This window comes from Fusarium verticillioides, chromosome 3, assembly GCF_000149555.1.
Source record: "Fusarium verticillioides 7600 chromosome 3, whole genome shotgun sequence".
NCBI classification, from domain to species: Eukaryota; Fungi; Ascomycota; class Sordariomycetes; order Hypocreales; family Nectriaceae; genus Fusarium; species Fusarium verticillioides.
The window spans coordinates 2,008,865-2,027,165 of record NC_031677.1 but is presented as its reverse complement, the minus strand read 5'-3'; the positions used below and the strand labels follow the sequence as shown (position 1 = coordinate 2,027,165).

At 49.6% G+C, this 18,301-nt stretch overlaps 6 protein-coding genes across 7 annotated transcripts; 3 read left to right on the top strand and 3 right to left on the bottom strand.

The window, feature by feature from the left end:
• The first annotated feature begins 67 nt into the window (after window positions 1–67).
• FVEG_08130 (hypothetical protein) lies at window positions 68–1,447 on the top strand. Its single transcript, XM_018896960.1, has 3 exons — window positions 68–359; window positions 498–709; window positions 761–1,447. Exons 1-3 carry the CDS (start codon window positions 222–224, stop codon window positions 831–833), a joined length of 423 nt encoding a protein of 140 aa, XP_018754507.1. The 5' UTR covers window positions 68–221; the 3' UTR covers window positions 834–1,447.
• FVEG_08129 (40S ribosomal protein S13) lies at window positions 353–1,942 on the bottom strand. Its single transcript, XM_018896959.1, has 5 exons — window positions 1,623–1,942; window positions 1,535–1,567; window positions 1,371–1,417; window positions 721–1,311; window positions 353–666 (listed from the first exon to the last, which is right to left on the bottom strand). Exons 1-4 carry the CDS (start codon window positions 1,822–1,824, stop codon window positions 1,138–1,140), a joined length of 456 nt encoding a protein of 151 aa, XP_018754506.1. The 5' UTR covers window positions 1,825–1,942; the 3' UTR covers window positions 353–666; window positions 721–1,137.
• Window positions 1,943–2,158: 216 nt separating this feature from the next.
• On the bottom strand, window positions 2,159–4,710 carry FVEG_08128 (hypothetical protein). Its single transcript, XM_018896958.1, has 6 exons — window positions 4,580–4,710; window positions 4,494–4,519; window positions 3,329–4,435; window positions 3,013–3,277; window positions 2,751–2,962; window positions 2,159–2,699 (listed from the first exon to the last, which is right to left on the bottom strand). The coding sequence occupies exons 1-6, from the start codon at window positions 4,605–4,607 to the stop codon at window positions 2,673–2,675; spliced, it is 1,665 nt and encodes a 554-aa protein (XP_018754505.1). The 5' UTR covers window positions 4,608–4,710; the 3' UTR covers window positions 2,159–2,672.
• A 248-nt stretch (window positions 4,711–4,958) lies between these two features.
• Window positions 4,959–6,915, top strand: FVEG_08127 (N-glycosylase/DNA lyase). 2 transcript variants are annotated; one of them, XM_018896957.1, is made up of 4 exons: window positions 5,017–5,072; window positions 5,122–5,382; window positions 5,432–5,741; window positions 5,796–6,915. In XM_018896957.1, the coding sequence occupies exons 2-4, from the start codon at window positions 5,264–5,266 to the stop codon at window positions 6,555–6,557; spliced, it is 1,191 nt and encodes a 396-aa protein (XP_018754504.1). In that variant the 5' UTR covers window positions 5,017–5,072; window positions 5,122–5,263; the 3' UTR covers window positions 6,558–6,915. The 2 variants fall into 2 exon arrangements, with proteins under 2 accessions (XP_018754503.1, XP_018754504.1); XM_018896956.1 differs by having other exon boundaries at window positions 4,959–5,382.
• Window positions 6,916–7,189: 274 nt separating this feature from the next.
• On the top strand, window positions 7,190–11,330 carry FVEG_08126 (hypothetical protein). The gene has a single exon (XM_018896955.1). The coding sequence runs from the start codon at window positions 7,348–7,350 to the stop codon at window positions 10,978–10,980; it is 3,633 nt and encodes a 1,210-aa protein (XP_018754502.1). The 5' UTR covers window positions 7,190–7,347; the 3' UTR covers window positions 10,981–11,330.
• A 5,682-nt stretch (window positions 11,331–17,012) lies between these two features.
• Window positions 17,013–17,566, bottom strand: FVEG_16255 (hypothetical protein). The gene has a single exon (XM_018905495.1). It carries the CDS (start codon window positions 17,364–17,366, stop codon window positions 17,037–17,039), a length of 330 nt encoding a protein of 109 aa, XP_018754501.1. The 5' UTR covers window positions 17,367–17,566; the 3' UTR covers window positions 17,013–17,036.
• Between the last annotated feature and the right edge of the window lie 735 nt (window positions 17,567–18,301).

Here is an 18,301-nt window from a genome sequence, read left to right as displayed (position 1 = left end):
GCGATGACAAAGACAAGGTACGCTAGCTGAACACGAAAGCACATGACCTCGCGGGGCACCTACTTTATCGGGTCGTATCTTGATCCGAAAATCAGCCGGCGCGAAAGGGCCGCCATCTAAGGTATGTCCATTCTTGCAGCTTCCATAAGTACCTGTCAACAGCGCCATTCTGGTAAATACTGTTAAGGCACCGTACCTTACATCGACTGATCTCATCGACAATGGCCGACGAAATCCCCAGAACAGACTCTGCAGCAGATACACCCGCAATTGTAGCACCAGCTGAATCTGCTGTCAATGGACATAACTCAGACCAGAAGGATGTGGCAATGTCTGATGCGCCAGTCGATCACTCTGCAGTATGTTCTTTCTCCTCTATATGTTCTTGGAGACTTCTCGTCTAGATTCCACTTATTACCTGAACCCGCCTCTCCTCGATAGTCAATCTTTCTTGTATCAGGGGCCATTTGGAGGACAGACTATTAACTTCTTGACAGTCATCTCCTGCTCCAGCTACTCATGCGCCTAGTCCTATACCTGCACGAACAGGGACTCCGGCGCAAGGTTCCAGAGCTGCTTCTGCGCATCCGGATTCTGGTCTTAGCCTACCAGCCGAAGCTGCCCCTCATGGTGATTCAACACGACGATATCTCAACACAAAAGTTACTGGAGTATTGTTAGAGGGCGTGAAGCAACTGGCAAAAGACAAGTAGGTCTCACCTTTCTTGTGTTTTGTGAATAGCGACTGACAACATCACAGGCCGAGTGATCCTCTCCGGGTACTAGGAGAGTATCTCATTCAGAAGTCAAAGGAACTGGAAGGCACTGGCTAGATCCACGATATCACAAGATTTTCCACGGTAGCACGCAATTGGCATGGTAGCGGAAGGCATAGATGGCGTTCAGGTTCAATAATTTTATCGTCACTGGGTTGAGAATGTCCCATTGCATACGCGTACTTTCAGCGGTCGAAAAGCTTTCTATTTGAGCGGTCGACGTCGCTGTTGATCCTCCCAGAGGGGGCGAGCAGAAAGCACCATGGCTCTAAATGCAATTTTTCCATGTTTGTCCCCCAACTCCGTGACCCGGGAAACCATCACCACCAATCAATGCGGCCATTCTTTGTCATGTCTTCGCTTAAGCGACGATGGTGCTGGCAGTAGCGGACTCGTACTTCCAGGTGGGAGGGAGAACACCGACGGTCTTGTAGTAGCGAGCCAGGCGGTGAATTCGGGACTCAATGAGAATGAGGCGGAACTTGGAGTCCTTGTCCTTGCGGTTACGCTCGAGGTGCTTTCGGACGGCGACAGCCTTTTAAATTGTTAGCTTGGAATTGTGCGACGGGGTAATTTTTAACATGACTTGCGTACCTTCTTGATAAGCATGTACAGATCCTCGGGGAGCTCGGGAGCGAGGCCTGTTAAAATCTCTCTGTCAGTCTCAACCGTACAGAGGCATTAAGGAGATGGTATTTCTCCGTTGAAGACGTATTTGTTTCCTTCGCCACATCCTTTATTCGTTCAGGGAACCGTACCGTTGGACTTGAGAATTCGGAGAATTCGGTTACCTGCGATAATCTGTCAGTTGTTTTCATCTTGAATTTCCATGCGCACAATCCTTACCGGTGACAAGCTTGACCTGGGCAATGCCATGGCTGTCGCGAAGGACAACACCGATCTGAGAGGGAGTGGCACCCTTACGGGCGAGCTTGGCGATCTGCTCAACAACCTGTTCGGGGGTGGTCTTCAACCACGCAGGAGCAGAGCGTGAGTAGGGGAGAGCAGAGGCAGAAATGCCCTTTCCCTTGCTGTGAAGTCGGCCCATCTTGTCGGTTTGGCGTGGTGATGCTGGATGATCAGTGTTGGAGTCGTGGAGTTGCAAAATGATCTTTTGAGAAATGCCTTTTGTGTGCACTAGTTAGGGTAGCGATGCGAAGCCATTGGTCCGATAAGCCACCATCGATAAGAGATCACGTGAATGGTCCAAGCTCATGTCGCATTTCTTTACTTTTCTTGCTGACGCGCGATTCGAGGTTTTCTTTCTTCTCGTGAAATTCTGTTACAGCTTTCAATCATATGGTAAGTCACAATGCTCCTCATACCGTCTCAGTCGACCTCGACATGATGATAAATCACTTTTTACTTATTTCTGGTACCTCTTATGTTAGAGCCCTCGGGCTCAATGAATGAACAGGACTTCTGATCTGGTCATTTTATTTGCAATTAGACTTGCTTTTCTTTGTTGGCCTTGACACTAACCGAGCACAGATCTTTTGACCTACTTGCTCCTGCTTGAAGTTGCCTCACATTAGTAGACATCTTACCGATAGATAGTACCTTGAATAATGTATCCTGTTCTCGAACCCACCACCGATCCAGATCAACCCATCACAATTTGCCTGACCTCGTAGTAGTGAATACTGCATTCTCGTAAAACAAATCCACATCAACATGATGCAAAACCTGACTTGCACTTGGTGCCTGCTCACACATGCGGAGGTCGGTAGTATTGAATTCGATGATACCAAATGCTTTGCCATGCCATGTGTTTTACATTTTCAATTGATTCCCTACCCGTACACCGATAGAAGACTCCTGCCCCCTCAACCCATATACCCAAGGTAGTAAACATATTGTCTCCTTGGTCGCCTTGAATGGAAACGATATTATCTCTTACCACGCTCCAACGTCGAAGTTCTCCTACATGTCGGGTTAGTCGCTATGAACCAAAACCTAAGGGTCCAAGCTTACCTCTGGGAAATATGTTGTCACGACAGTTCTGTCAGCAAACTTGCGTCCCGCAAGAGCTTGCAGAGCCTTTGCTGTGTCTTCGGCTCTTTCATACTTGACAAAGATCTTGCCTACACCAGCAGACTGTCGACTGCCACCAGTGGGTCGTGGAACCTTGACATCGATGATTTTACCAAACTTGGAGCACTCTTCCCTAACGTCTTCGCAAATTTCTGGCAGGCTTTGTTAGTAGGAGTTCGTTAAAATGGTCAAGGACACGCACCTTCGTAGTCGTCGTTGTCCAAGAGCTCTTCAGCAGTCACCATGTTCAGAAGCTGAAGCACTCGACTGCTCTCAACCTCATTGGCAGTCTGAGAAGCAAGACCACTGATAGCGGTAATACCCACGTCGAAGTTGGCGACTTGTGTAGGACCGATACTAGCCTTGCTAACCTTGAGCTTCTTGCCTCCAATTTCCATCCCGTTGAGTGTGTCAAGCGCAGTTGGATTGGAGGCGGCGGGGTCTTGATACTCGGCAAATGCGATACCCTGGGAGTGTTAGAGATAAAGTCTCATTTTCGCTCAATAGGTTGGACTCACTCTGGACTCTTCTGTCCCTCTGTCCTTGACAAGAACAAAAGCCTTGGGTTTGCCAAAGCTAGCCAGCAGTTCAATAATTTGCTCCTCTGTCAAGAATGTAGGGATGTTGGTAATGCTGAGCTTGTTGACAGTGTCCGGAACGATGTTCGAGACAACCTCGGAATCATAGGAGACTTCCTCAGTTACTGCAGGCACTACGTAGTCACGGGGCCGGCGAATCTCAAGGCCACGTTGACCTCCATCCGCACCATTCGATGCATCACTGGCTTCCATAGATATTCCATCCATTGCCAAAGCAACTGTTGCCTCGGGGGCATCTTTGAACTCGATGACGGCAAATGACCGGTCGTTGGAGAACTGACACAGGACGCAAGGGTCTGTTGTGTCGATGACATTCAATCCGTTCAGCTGGAGGTTGAAGAAGGACATGAGGGCCTCTTCGCTTGTACCTGAGGGAATTCTTGAAACCAGCAATCGCTTTGACTGACGAGAGTTATTGGCTTTCAGTCCAGCGCTCGTGACTTGCCCACCAGGCTGGTTCATAAATGCCTGTAGTTTGCTTGGGTCCATTGGCTGTTGCCGAGGAGCGCCAGGAAGAGGGAACATGCCTGACAGCTTGGCCTGTTCGGCTGTAACATTCTCGTAGCCTGGAGGCTTGATATCCCACTGAGTCAGGCGACGCTTGCGGTCCAGGACAGGCACGATGTTGGTAAGATCTGGAGTTGGCTCTCGCTTCTTAGGTGGTGGGCTCGCGCTACGGCGCTCCTGCTGTGCTGGAAATCTGTCCTCACGTCGATCTCTTCCACCGCGACGACGGTCTTCGTAGGGATCTCGGTCTCGCCTGTTAGGCCGCTCATCATCGTCGCGTCTGGCATCTCGACGGGATGATCCCCGATCGCGATCCCACTCACGATCGCCACCTCGTCTTTCGCGGCCCGAGTATCTGTCTTCGCGCTCACGGTCGCGGTGGTTTCGGCTGGACGAGTAGGCATCGACATCGCCTTCACCTCGTCGATGGCTTCGGTGCTCGGGTGAGCGAGATCGTCTGCGGTCGCGGTCACGGTGTCGGTCTCGACGATCGTCTCTATCGCCTCTATCACCTCGAGGCTAAGCGGAGTCAGTTTAAATCATATTTGAGAGGATGATATGGATATGGATTACTTACAGGATAATCTCGTCCCCTGCGCCCATCTGTGTGGTAAGGATTTAGCGACGCGACGCGATCAAGTATCACATTGCAGTAGAACTTACCTCGGGAGGAATAGCTGTCCCCGTTCATACTTTTAGCAGTGACAAGCGACTCCAGAGCTTGGATGCGTCCTCTGAAATTGATGAGTGCGAATGGTTGGAAGGCGGATTCGTTGATTCAAGCCGCAACGAGGTTCTAATTTCAAAGAGCTGGCAGGCATCGCGCGAGGCTGGAGCTTTTTTTGCCAGGAGGCGCTAACGTTAGTAAGGTTTGGGCCTAGCGCCACATTTCAGGACTTGGCCTCTCGGGTTAGGCTATGGCAGTAGGGCAGCTTGCGAAAAACTCCAGTACCTTAGTTAGCAAACAGAGTCGAGAATAGAGAATTTCCATGAACTGAACTCACGATATTTATTATTTGTACTGAAAGGTGCCATTAATGGTCCTAAATATGCCTCATAAGTAGAATATCTAAAACCCAGAACTATTGTATTAGCTATATGATAGATTGCTGTTCGTAAACCTTGATTGTTGGTTTTGGCTTATGCTCGTTGTCAGGTAGGTAGTCTCTCAAGTTCCAGGGGCTACAACATTCATCATCCAATAGCAAATTACATCATTAGCCTTGAGTCGCCACGGGAGATCAACGAGAGGCAGTGTCGGTTTCAAGCTGCCAATTTGCTCCCTTGACGCATCTTTCTTGCTAATGCCTCTTCCAAGTAGAGTAGACGGGCTGAATCCTTTTCTCAATGCCTGTCGTAGGGAAGACGGATTGGCATAAATTGCCTGTTACTCTAGGGGAGCTTTGCATCAATACCACCTTGAGATGTGGACAGTCTTTTAGATGGCAAAAGATTAACCATGAATGGTGAGTTACTATTCAATCCGCGGCCTGTCGACTATGCTAACTCTTTCAGGATCTGCACTTTGCATGGCCGACTTCTTCACTTGAAGCAGGACTCAACTCATCTGCACTATCGGGTCACCTTTCCAGCGCCCAAACCCTTGATGCCAGCACCCAACGACACAGAGGCTCTCCTAAGGCACTATTTCAACCTGGATACCAGTCTCGAGCCGCTTTACAAACAATGGTCAGATGCTGATGCCAACTTTAAAAAGAGGGCTCCCCAGTTTAAAGGGGTTCGAATTCTCAGTCAAGATGCCTGGGAGACATTGATATGCTTTATCTGCAGCAGCAACAACAATATTACGCGGATATCACAAATGGTGAGTGTATATCGCTTGCGCAGGATTTGACTCATGATTGATCGGGTATCCAAGGTGTACAAGCTGTGTCAGAACTACGGCCCGCTCATTGCATTCATGGGTGACGAGCCATTCCATGACTTCCCATCGCCTCAAGACCTTACGGGAGATGATGTCGAATCGCATCTTCGAGAATTAGGTTTTGGATATCGGGCAAAGTACATTGCTGAAACAGCACGGATGGTTGCCAACGAGAAGCCTGAAACCTGGTTGGAAAGCCTGCGAAATCCTGACCAACCAGGCTTCAACACAACGCCTGTACCGAAGGAGAACCATGCGAGTTACAAGGAAGCACTTGCTCAACTACTCACTCTGAAAGGGGTTGGTCCCAAAGTTGCCGACTGTGTATGCCTCATGGGCCTTGGCTGGGGGCAGGCAGTTCCTGTTGACACCCATGTTTGGCAAATCGCCCAGCGAGACTACAAGTTTGGAAAGTCAAAGGCCAAGACATTGAACAAGGCCACTTACGAGGCTGTTGGGGACCACTTCCGAAGCCTCTGGGGGCCGTTTGCCGGCTGGGCTCACTCTGTTCTCTTTACCGCTGATTTGAGAGAGTTTGCAGCTCAGGCTGCAAAAGAAGAGGACGAGCCTACTGTGATCGAACTGGTGGCGCATAGTTCCACAGAACATACGAGATCAAAAACAAAGAAGACTATCACGATCACCGACAGTGACACATTAGTAAAGGAAGAAACACCGTTCATTGAACCCACAGATGAGCAAGGGTTGGAGGAGATCAAACAGTTGAGAAGGTCGAAACGGATGCGCACTTCGTAAGAGTGCCTTTCAGCATCTAGCTGGGATGAGTCAAAGTAGTAGATCTAATGGCTGCTATGTCGAAGCAAGGCAATCTATGAATATTGAATACTTGGGTTGTAAGTATTGGTGGTGAGTGCGAGTCTCATAATGATAAGACTTAAGCCTATAGACTCACCACAAGATAAATGCATTTTCCCTGAATCTGAGGACCACCGGCACTATGCTATCGCTACGTTATGTATTTCCTGGACCTGACATACAGAATGCAGGCAGATGTATGATATGATTCGGTTCGCCGTTTCTGGACATGCGACTTCAGATAGATGTAAGTTCAAGAGATGGTAACTTATCATAATATTTCAGATCTAAAACTCCTTTCACTCCAAGTTTACCATTCGTCATGTGGTGTAATGCTTCTTACCTGGTGGAGCAGGAAAACTTCAGGCCTTGATACATGATGTCGAAATAAACTGAACAAAACGATCTTAAGCTTATGCTAATGTAACTAAGTCTTTTTGCCATTCAGGATCAAGCTCCTGGGTTTTCTTTCCTCCCCTAGTGTGGTCACCAGATGCCAAAGCATTGTTGACAATTTGCCTCTTCTAGTAAGTGGGCACATGCATGAATCTAAAGAAGCGGCTAAAACTCGGGTGGAGAAGATCGCCTCCCAACCTAGGAAAGCTTCGTCAAGGAGTGTAATTTTGCGACCACCCATCATCTACTTTCAACTCTCCATGCGCAACGATAACGCCTCGAGCGCCCCTTGTCCTCTCGAACCGGGATGAAGCTGCGAATGCCATAATCCAAAATGTCTGACGCGGATTTCGAGACCATCAAGAAGCTCCAGCAGGAGCGAAATGCTGCCTCTTCTGGTAACAAGGGTTCGCGAACCTTTGATGCCACAAATCAGCGAGTCGACGATACTAAGCAGAAATTGACCGACAGCGCCGACAGTACTCTCTACGATCGCGATGGAGCTGATAGATTTTCCGGGTATCACACCTCGCTACCGATGGGTGACGACGATGAAGACATGGGCGATGGTGACGACACGCGACGGCTAGTTGGCCAGTATACAGCATCGCGAGAGATGATTGATGAGTTCGCTCGTGGAGGCGGCGTGGAGGAAGATGATATCCTTGCTGGGAAAGGCGAGAAGAGTGGTAGAATTGTCGACCGTGAGACAGATTATCAAAAGCGTCGATTCAACCGCGCCCTCACTCCTACACGCGCCGATCCCTTTGCCGAGGACCGCCAGGCTAGCGCTTCTGAAAATGGCACCAGTTACCGCGAGATTATGGAGGCTCGTGAACTGGAAAGGGAGGAGCAGCGCGTTTTGCAAGCCATCAAAGCGAAGCAGGAGGGCAAGATTGGTGATGATGGCGATGCACAGCCCATGCTAACAGATGGTAATGTCGAGACTGATACTACCGAGGCTTCTTCGACCGCTCGGAAGCGCAAGAAGCGATGGGATGTGTCGTCGGCACCCGCCGAGGATGATACGGCAGAGGCCGGCGAAGCAGCGAAGCCCAAACGTTCACGATGGGATCAAGCTCCCGCGCCTGGAGCAGAGGTTTCTAAGAAGCGTTCGCGATGGGATCAGGCCCCTTCTGCTACTCCAATGGGCAACACAGGGCTAGCCACTCCTGCGCACCCATCATCCGCACCTACTCTGCCAACAACTTTTGGTACCGACATTGGTCGAAACATGCCTCTCAGCGACGAGGAACTCGACCTCCTCCTACCTGGTGAAAGCGAGGGTTACAAGATCCTTGATCCTCCCCCTGGCTACGAACCTGTCCGCGCTCCAGCACACAAGCTCATTGCCACCCCTGCTCCCCAATCAGGCTTCATGATGCAGGATCCCGAACAAGTACGCTTCAGTGGAAAGCCAATGCCTGCAGAGATTCCCGGAGTAGGCGACCTACAGTTCTTCAAGGCCGAGGACATGGCGTATTTCGGAAAGCTCACCGACGGTTCTGACGAGAATGCTCTAACGGTCGAAGAGCTGAAGGAGAGGAAGATCATGAGGCTTCTGTTGAAGATCAAGAACGGTACTCCCCCCATGAGGAAGACTGCTCTTCGCCAGATTACCGACAATGCCAGGCAATTCGGAGCTGGTCCTCTATTTGATCAAATCCTGCCCCTACTCATGGAGAAGACGTTGGAGGACCAAGAACGCCATTTGCTGGTGAAAGTTATTGACCGAATTCTCTACAAGCTCGACGATCTTGTACGCCCCTACGTCCACAAGATCCTGGTCGTCATCGAGCCTTTGCTCATCGACCAAGACTACTATGCGAGAGTGGAGGGACGTGAAATCATCTCTAATCTGAGCAAGGCTGCTGGCCTTGCTACCATGATCAGCACTATGCGACCTGATATTGACCACGTCGATGAATACGTCCGGAACACAACAGCACGAGCCTTTGCAGTGGTAGCGTCAGCTCTTGGCATACCTGCTTTGCTACCCTTCCTCAGGGCTGTCTGCAGAAGCAAGAAGTCATGGCAAGCCCGTCACACGGGCGTGAAGATTGTTCAGCAAATTCCTATTCTAATGGGCTGTGCTGTGCTTCCTCACCTCAAGGGTCTTGTTGAGTGTATTGGGCCTAACCTCAACGATGAACAGACAAAGGTCAGGACAGTCACCAGTCTGGCTATTGCCGCATTGGCCGAGGCCTCTAACCCTTATGGTATCGAGAGCTTCGATGACATCCTTAACCCTCTATGGACGGGCGCCCGCAAGCAGCGAGGCAAAGGTCTCGCGGGTTTCCTCAAGGCTGTTGGATATATCATTCCCCTGATGGATGAGGAGTATGCCAACTACTATACCAGCCAAATCATGGAGATCCTGCTTCGCGAATTTTCGTCACCCGACGAAGAAATGAAGAAGGTGGTTCTCAAGGTTGTCTCTCAGTGCGCTGGGACGGATGGTGTCACTGCAGGATACCTTAAGGAACACGTTTTGGACGAGTTTTTTAAGAGCTTCTGGGTACGAAGGATGGCCTTGGATAAGCGAAATTATCGACAAGTCGTGGAAACAACTGTCGACATCGGCCAAAAGGTTGGAGTCAGCGAAATCGTTGAGAGGATCGTAAACAACCTCAAAGACGAGAGCGAACCATACCGAAAAATGACTGTCGAAACAGTGGAGAAGATCGTTGCAAGCTTGGGTGCAGCAGATATCGGCGAGCGCCTAGAGGAGCGGCTTGTTGACGGTATCCTTCACGCGTTCCAGGAGCAGAGCGTTGAAGACATTATCATGCTTAACGGCTTTGGTTCTGTTGTCAATGCCCTGGGAACCCGCTGCAAGCCCTACATCCCTCAAATCGTCAGTACTATTTTATGGCGTCTCAACAACAAATCGGCAACGGTTCGACAACAGGCCGCAGATCTGATCTCTCGAATTGCTATGGTTATGAAGCAGTGTGGCGAGGACGCCCTCATGGGTAAGCTTGGTGTTGTGCTCTACGAGTATCTGGGCGAAGAGTATCCCGAAGTTCTCGGATCTATCTTGGGTGCTTTACGGTCTATCGTCACAGTTGTTGGTATTGCGCAGATGCAACCACCCATCAAGGAGCTGCTCCCACGACTGACCCCTATCCTGCGAAACCGCCACGAAAAGGTTCAGGAGAATACGATTGATCTTGTCGGCCGTATCGCGGATCGCGGACCTGAGAGCGTCAATGCCCGAGAATGGATGCGAATTTGCTTTGAGTTGCTCGATATGCTCAAGGCTCACAAGAAGGGCATTCGACGAGCTGCGAACAATACGTTTGGTTTCATTGCCAAAGCTATTGGTCCTCAGGATGTGTTGGCAACTCTGTTGAACAATCTTCGAGTGCAGGAGCGTCAGTCCCGTGTTAACACGGCTGTTGCCATTGGTATCGTGGCCGAAACTTGTGCTCCCTTCACAGTTCTCCCTGCGCTCATGAACGAATACCGTGTCCCAGAGCTCAACGTGCAGAATGGTGTGCTCAAGTCACTTTCCTTCCTTTTCGAGTATATTGGCGAGATGGCAAAGGACTACGTTTACGCCGTGACTCCCTTGCTGGAAGACGCTCTCATCGACCGTGATCAGGTCCACCGTCAAACAGCAGCTTCCGTCGTCAAGCATATTGCCTTAGGCGTGGTTGGTCTTGGATGCGAGGACGCTATGGTGCATCTCCTCAACCTTCTGTACCCAAATCTATTCGAGACTAGCCCACATGTCATCGATCGTATCGTGGAGGCCATTGAGGCCATTCGAATGGCAGTCGGGCCAGGCCTGGTGCTCAACTACGTCTGGGCGGGCCTGTTCCATCCGGCGAGAAAAGTCAGAACTCCATACTGGCGCTTGTACAACGATGCATACGTTCAGGGGGCTGACGCGATGGTGCCATATTACCCAAATCTTGATGAAGACAAGATGGATAGACCGGAGCTGGCGATTGTGCTGTGAGAATTTGTATAGGCAGGGAAGATTGGCTTCACGAGGATACTTCTATTGGTGATAGCAGGGGTTTATTCCAAGGACTTTTCTTTTCTTTTCTTGCGTTAGGTATGGATGGATTTAGGGAGGTTAGCATGTAATCCGGAATGCTGTAAGTTGGAAGGGGGCCATTGCATGCGTCAGGGCGTTCTGATAGATAATAAAAACGGCTTCAATGTTTCGAATGTCTGGTTGCATTGCACCGAGTGCTAATCTCCTGTCGTCATAACCACGTGAACGATGTCGACTTGCTTCCCGACCCCTTTTACCTAACAATGATCTGAGTGTTGACCGCTTGCTGGGTCAATGAACGGATGATTTGCCAAGACTGGTGTAGCACTCATTTCAATTCTCATCTCACCTCACCTCACAGCGGAGCCTCCGACTTCGCATGTTTGTTACAGCTACAGGGATGAAGCAGAGTTTTGGGGTCCTTCAACCGAGCTGGTGGTTTCACCTCATTAACAAGAGCGACGATCATCCAAAGGCAGCAGTTTAGCTAGGCCTGAGCTTGGCGGCGATTTATTGACAGTCTTCTCACCAAGGGGTTCTCCATAAGTCAGCAGCCGAAAGTAACATTGGCGAATTGAGCATGTTACCTTTCAGGTCGCCATGAATCTCAGCCGGACGCTAGGGCCTGAAAGATCCCCAAAGCTATGGAAGGCTGGCTTGTATTGGCTATCCATACCAACGACTTTGTCTGTACCTACACCGTACAGAGTACGTGTGATGACTTCAACAGAGCAGACAGAGCAGGACGTATCGTCGGACTGATAGGATAGGCCATCATGCACGGATGGAACCATTTGCACTTCTTCGGTAGTCAACGCCCGGACCCGCGGCTCATCCACACTCCAAGAGGAACTTTTGAGCAAGAGTCCGGCAGATGCAGAGTTCAATCCATAAGGATGCCCCCATTTTCCTGTCGTCTTCGCCTTGAGTCAGGGGGAGAGGGAAAGGAGAAGGGGCCCGTGCCGCCAAACCTTTGGATCGTGTCACGGAGTTGTTCCTTCGACATTTTCTTGGTTCTGAATACAAGTCAAAGGCGGTTGGGCATTGAGTCAACAATACCAGCAAGGAACGAGCGCAAGTTTGATGTGGAGGGGGAGGCACGGTGTGATCGACACTCACTAAGTATCCCCTTGTGCCTCTGAGTGGCTATATGCGGAGGGGGGATCTGGCTGAAGCCCACGTACGTCTCTCTTTTACCGTACAGAGTAAAGGCGTGTCTATCATCTTTGTTATTGCACGTGGGCATTTGCTGGATTTTCTGGTGGAGACACTTGGTGTGCGTGCTTCAGTACAAGGCTCAAGATGGAATTCTCATCATGATGTTTTGTTGTGCTTCATGTGCCGTGCTCCGCGTGTAAGCATTGTCTTTAGCATGCACCCTGATGCATGGCTGTGTATGCAAGGCTTGTATGTAAAAGACGTCAGAAGTGACAAGATGCAAACGTATCTTGTTTGCGATAGGGGAAGGAACAAGGGATATGTGTTTTGTCTCAAGCTCTTGGTTCTCGCGCTTGGGAGCCGTTGTTCAGAAGATGGGGCGGGATCCATTCACAGACCAACTTATTCACCTCCACTGGCAGACCGGCTGGCATCAGACACGACGCCATCGTTGCTGATGTCTGCCAAGATCATCGAAGCGGTATTGCAGCCTTTGGAAGCCAGCCAGCGGTCCTCGGACACTTGCCAAGGGCCATCGGGATGTAAGAGCAACACTTCTGTCCACGATGATTTCATAGCATCCATAATTGAAGCTATCTCTTGTGAACCAATCCAATCCACATCCTAGCTGGTGTGAGGAAGAGGGTTTTGGGAATATGAAGCTGCGAGTTCAAATTCAGGCCTTGTGTCGCCTTAGTACTATGTAGAAGGGCGGAACAAGCAATAGTCTAGGTCTCAAGGCCAGCTGAACTATGTTGGAAGGCTGTCCTAGGCTGTCCCTCACCTACAATCGAGCTTAGACGCCGTTAACCTTTTTGCTTTGAGGCTTGCTTCTGTTGAGATACTGGCTATCTCTCAAGTGGTTGTGATGTGCGGCCGCAACGGTTGCTTATTTGATGATAAGATCAAAGACGTGCAGATCTCCTCGAGAAGGCTGAGGTTTGGACAAGCCAAGGCGCCGAATGACGGGTTTGGCACAACTAATTACCCTTTGGCAATCTCCCTATGTACGATTGTCAAGGCCAAGGCAGAACCGGACTGGATTCACACGTCACATCGGTTGGGTGCTGGGACGGGAGAGCAACCAACTGAAAGGCCCTAAACCCCGCCCAATTGCTTATCCTTGAAGAAGAGCAGCACATGTGGAGATGAATCTGCTAAGAGGCAAGGCAACAAAAGCCGACGACAAATGAGCGTTACTGATAGAGGCCGGGATAGTCAAAGTGAATCGAGATGAGGAGAAGGATGGTGGGTGGTGATTAATTTAGTCAGCGAGGAAGAGCTAGAGGAGGGTCAGGTGACGGAGGAGGATATGATACTGCAAGGTATGTATCAGAAGGGAAGTGGGAGTTGGAGAATGGAGACGAACAAAGAAAACGGAGTGGGGTAGAGAGGATCTTCCAGGGGTTATTACAATAGAGGCTCACAAATTCTTCTCACATGGTAGAGATTTTTGATTGATTGAGTAACTATTAGAGTGATTGCTCGGATGAAAGGAGGTTGTACAGTCAATTGAGCACCCGAATGTCTGATAATGTGATTAGAACAGCATGCCCTCTTCTCTGCTTGGAGTCAAGGCATACATACTTGTATAAAGTAGGTATATAAGTGGAAAAAAGAGGATGGCATTCTCAGCAATGCCATCGGGGGATTGGGGGAGGAGACTGAATTGCGGTGCGCTGGATTGAGAATAGCCTATATCTTGGAGGACGTCAGAATCCACCACCAGAGGAGCCGAATGGTAGAAATGGCAGTGCAAGGACACCATCTAATGCAAGCCACGGAAGAAGTCAATGCTGAAAAAAGCAAAGCTTGGGCCCCAGTGGAAGCTAAGGAGCAGTCTTGCATAGGAGGTAGAGAATCAATAGGCAGAACAGTTGCCTGGCGTGTATGTACATACAGTACGAGGGGAGCTAGTCTAAGAGATAGGGAAGAACTGGAGTCTGGCAGGCTTTTCGTTTGTTTCGTTTCGCGTCTCACTCAACCTTGTTGCTCCTTGTGTCTCTCGCGAGGCTTGCTAGCTTGAAAAGTCGAGAAACCTAGCGCTCCAAGTATCGTTAGCGTTTGGAGGGGAATGCGGGTATGTAGACATCCGTCGATAGAGTGGTTGGTGTTGTCTCCACTTTGGGTGACTAAGGCTGAGATTGTATACAGCATCACAGTGTGCATGCGAGAACGAGCTTGGCTCTTCTCCCCCTTCGGTCCATGAATGTTCGTGAAGTGGCAAAACGAGGATGAAGGGTGAGAGGGTCTGCCATTGACAGATGGGCTGGCTGGCATGGTTTCAAGAAGGGGGAAGCTTGGTCGGCCGGGCTGTACATATCCGTACCGTATGTGCTGTAGTTTGGCTTGAGTTAGCATCCCCATGGGCCTCGTTTTCGTTGTGTGCCCACTTACACGACGACAGCACGTTACTAACTACTCGGCAAGGCTGCGAGAGTGTGTGCTTTTACGGAGTAGAGATGGGTGGTTCGTGCTACATTGAGCACACACTGTACTGTGGTAATGCCAGGACCCAGTCCGACAGGTGACCACGGAAAGTGATAATGTAGTGGCATCACAGAGTGGTATATACCATACCTAACTGACTAGACGTAGAGTAGAGTGGAGTGTTGGTTGCGGATGCGTGATGACACCAGTGATATGAAAAAGAGACTCCTAGCTAGTACTTGTAGGTGTGGTAAATTGCTCGTAACAACTTATCCCTATCAGATGAAACCAGCATCATTCAACAATGAACAAACTCACTAATTGGGACATGATGGATTGAAAGGTTGCCTAGTGGTGATGTTTGTCCCTGGACATGTACATAAATGCTTGTAGAACCACATCCGGGTTCTGATATTCTACCTATGCTCGCCCTGTGCTGCATGTATGGGTGTATAGTAAGTACTCTGCTCTAGCAGACAGACAGACAGACTGGTTACTGTACCCTAGCTCAAAGCATAGCGTAGGCTGACTAGCCCGGCTTCAGTCAAACCCACCCATGTCCCGGCATCAATCAGAGACTAAACGCAAATAAATTAAACCCGTCGGTGATCCCCTGTCATGTATCTTGGACAAGCTCTCTACACTCACGCCCTCCAAACCCCCCCACCCTCGCTCTCCCCACATGCAAAAAGTCGAAGGGGAAGAATGTGGGCACGCAGCGCTTGTCCCTGTTCGGCCATCTGCGGCAGCGAATGAACAAGCTCATCGATGACGTTTAACGGGTGGAGCTCGGCCGGGTCTTTGCAGCAACGGAGCCGGGGACCCTTACCGCAGCCTCTGACGTCACGGCCCCCATTAACATTTCAACGTTTTTTTCCTCTTCTTTCTTTTCTCAAGAGGCTGCAATGCAATGCCTAGCAACAACATACATAGTCAGAGTCTGAATTGTGGGCTTACACGAATCGTAGATACGAGTGAACGTCTAGGTAGTTAGATGCCTACCAGTGGTTAACCACTAACTTTTATTGAGTGTTACTATAGAATTGTCAAACTTTGACTTGATCCCAACCCAACAGCCAGAAAAGAATCTATACTGTCCTGTACCTACCGTCGCCTTCTTCAGGCAGGACGATATTATGAGATGGTTCAATATGGTATAGCTCCATGTTCCGCAAAGCAATTGGGCATTTATTTCATCATGCAGATTGCAGAAGCAAGCCCAACCCAACCCTTCATTCTCCCTTCTCACTATCCATGTACATGTAATTACCTACCTAGGTAGATGCAAGATAAGGAACGAGCAGGCAGAGGAGAGGGGAAAACAAGTTTCTCGTCCAAGTCGCTCAATCCATCTCTCCACGCCCCATCAATTTTCCAACAGTGACCGGCCGACCCTCTCTTTTCTCAGCTGTGTCTGTCTGCCTGTCTCTTACAACGTATCCGTAAGTAGCTGATTGATTCATTGATTTGATTTGATTTGATCTGGTTACATGCTCCGTACTCCTTAGCTTATCCTACTCCACATCGCGGCCCAGGAAACACACCGAGACGAAATGTCACCACCCCTGATATTACTACTAGTAGCTACTAAATTACTGCTACTGCTACCTATTGCCCATTGCTGTCGCTTCTGACTTTTTCCCTGACTCTCTCCAAACCATCCACCCATCCATCATCCATCATTCATAACCCCAAGCTGAATTGGTACTAGCCCCCTAATAAGAAGGACCCTGAAGATCCCATCATCGGCGCTTCTTTACGCAGAGGCCAGAGTCCGTGGCATAATTTCAAACGCGGACGACGAGTCTAATTTCTCCGTCGACGTCATTGCTCGGCCCACGACCGTCGTCATTATCGTTGTTTCGGACTCCTTCTGGTCAATCCGATGTCCCTTTTCCTTCCTTTTACGAATGGTGCATGCGACATTGTGAACATGTAATTTAGTACTGTACGACGACTACGACGACGGCATTACGCACTTTGTGTGAGGCAAAAGCTGGGGTCGAAAAGAGGCGATGGATAAGCAGGGCAGCCATTATTGTCAACGGCTTCAGGGTTTAGTTCAGGTGCTAAAATGGGGCGACAAAACGACTTTGACGGTACTATAAGGTACTCACTCTAGTTCCTCAAGTACCTGCCTCCTAGTGTATACCACACTTTGTACATACATACCTATCTCTGCTATTCGATGTAAGTTGAGGAACATGACACCCAGAATTCGCCCCAAGGGTCTTTTATCACGGTCATGCACTCGCTCAACGTGTCCAACCCCAAAGAAGGTCGGTTGCACCGCCTCGGAACGCCGTTGTGAACTGGTGTCTCACATCCCATGCCGTGGAGGCAAATCCGTCATTACGGCGCCGGGTCTCTTGGCTTCCGCGACCCGGGCGCTCACATCTCAGCCGTGAGAGACGTCATATGTCATATCACCAAAGCCGTGACATGGCACAACAGCTACCCGGGTCTATACCACAAGAACCCCTTCTTCTACTTCGGCTGCCAGCCTCCACTGTCACAGCCAGCACTGCAGTTGAACGATCTGTACATATTTTGGCCATGTCGCGCGCGTTCTTTTTGCCACAGAGGGTAAATTGCCCAACGTGGAGGCTGGGCATGGATGAGTGAGTTGATGGATACCTTGTTATCGAACTGATTGAGTAATCCGAACCAGCGTACGCATACTGCAAGTGGAGGATGAGTCCTCCCACATGCATCGTCTGTAACAGGGCGCCTCGGTCGGCTATTAGCAATTCCATAACACTACGGATAGATAGATATCAGTCTCGCCCATGTGTGGTAAGTAATTTAAGTGATTGTTGAGCTGTTGGCAACGCGGAACACAGTACTATACTTATGTGCCATCAGCGACCGATCATCTTCAACTGCAATGCAACTGTCTTTGGTGACATAACATGAGCTGAAACCGAGATCTCTCCTCCGGTGTCCAACATCCCAGTTTTGTGGCTTGCAATCAGATCGATTTTCAACCAACAAGCAGGGTGTAACGCGTTTAACGGATTTGGGGGGAGGGGGCAGCTGTAAAAGACCAGGGTTGTTGAATGGAATATTGAGGGGGGCAACTGGGGAATGAGAATGAGAGAATGAGATGGGAATGCGGAATCTGAGCGCAAGAAAAAAAAGGGAATTATCGACCCTGACAAATGGGAGACGGGTAATTCCCTTGTTGACTCCACTGAACCCCATGAACCAGCCTAATAAGCCTCCATACATTGGATACTAAGAGATGATACAGGTAGTCGTAGTCTCAACAACTGACTGACTGACTGACCGACTACTAAGCGATAGATCGAAGACGGATATAGAACCAGTTTCTAATCAATCAATTGCAACTTTGCTTGCGCAATGTCGTATCTAGAGCCGTTCATTTCAATGTTCATCTCTAGTGAAAACCTTCTAGTTGACTTCTAAGAAACCTTCTTCAGTAGCATCAGTTCAGTACCCAATAACACCATCCAAGACCTCTCGCAAGCTAAACTGAATACATGCTAAGGCCATCGTCTCATCCACTCACCCATGGACGTCAAAACCGAGGCTCAACCATTTGGACCATATCCTCCGGGGGGGGAGGGGGGTCCCCTAGAGTACATTTCCCCCCCTAGATACTAAGCACGGATACGTCGTCCCCCTTGCTCAAACCCCAAAAGGACCCTCAGTTCTCAAGCCAACCTAC

Bases quoted from the DNA above. Each gene is read 5' to 3' on its own strand.
- FVEG_08127 (XM_018896956.1), top strand. From the start codon at position 5,264: ATGCCTGTCGTAGGGAAGACGGATTGGCATAAATTGCCTGTTACTCTA. The intron at 5,383-5,431 runs GTGAGTTACTAT...TAACTCTTTCAG, and splicing joins CAAAAGATTAACCATGAATG to GATCTGCACTTTGCATGGCC. The intron at 5,742-5,795 runs GTGAGTGTATAT...CGGGTATCCAAG, and splicing joins TTACGCGGATATCACAAATG to GTGTACAAGCTGTGTCAGAA.
- FVEG_08128 (XM_018896958.1), bottom strand. From the start codon at position 4,607: ATGAACGGGGACAGCTATTCCTCCCGAG. The intron at 4,520-4,579 runs GTAAGTTCTACT...CTTACCACACAG, and splicing joins GGACAGCTATTCCTCCCGAG to ATGGGCGCAGGGGACGAGAT. The intron at 3,278-3,328 runs GTGAGTCCAACC...TAACACTCCCAG, and splicing joins GAGGGACAGAAGAGTCCAGA to GGTATCGCATTTGCCGAGTA.
- FVEG_08130 (XM_018896960.1), top strand. From the start codon at position 222: ATGGCCGACGAAATCCCCAGAACAGACTCTGCAGCAGATACACCCGCA. The intron at 360-497 runs GTATGTTCTTTC...ACTTCTTGACAG, and splicing joins CGCCAGTCGATCACTCTGCA to TCATCTCCTGCTCCAGCTAC. The intron at 710-760 runs GTAGGTCTCACC...ACAACATCACAG, and splicing joins AAGCAACTGGCAAAAGACAA to GCCGAGTGATCCTCTCCGGG.
- FVEG_08129 (XM_018896959.1), bottom strand. From the start codon at position 1,824: ATGGGCCGACTTCACAGCAAGGGAAAGGGCATTTCTGCCTCTGCTCTC. The intron at 1,568-1,622 runs GTAAGGATTGTG...AGATTATCGCAG, and splicing joins CCAGGTCAAGCTTGTCACCG to GTAACCGAATTCTCCGAATT. The intron at 1,312-1,370 runs GTACGCAAGTCA...ACAATTTAAAAG, and splicing joins TGTACATGCTTATCAAGAAG to GCTGTCGCCGTCCGAAAGCA.
- FVEG_16255 (XM_018905495.1), bottom strand. From the start codon at position 17,366: ATGGAATTGCTAATAGCCGACCGAGGCGCCCTGTTACAGACGATGCAT.
- FVEG_08126 (XM_018896955.1), top strand. From the start codon at position 7,348: ATGTCTGACGCGGATTTCGAGACCATCAAGAAGCTCCAGCAGGAGCGA.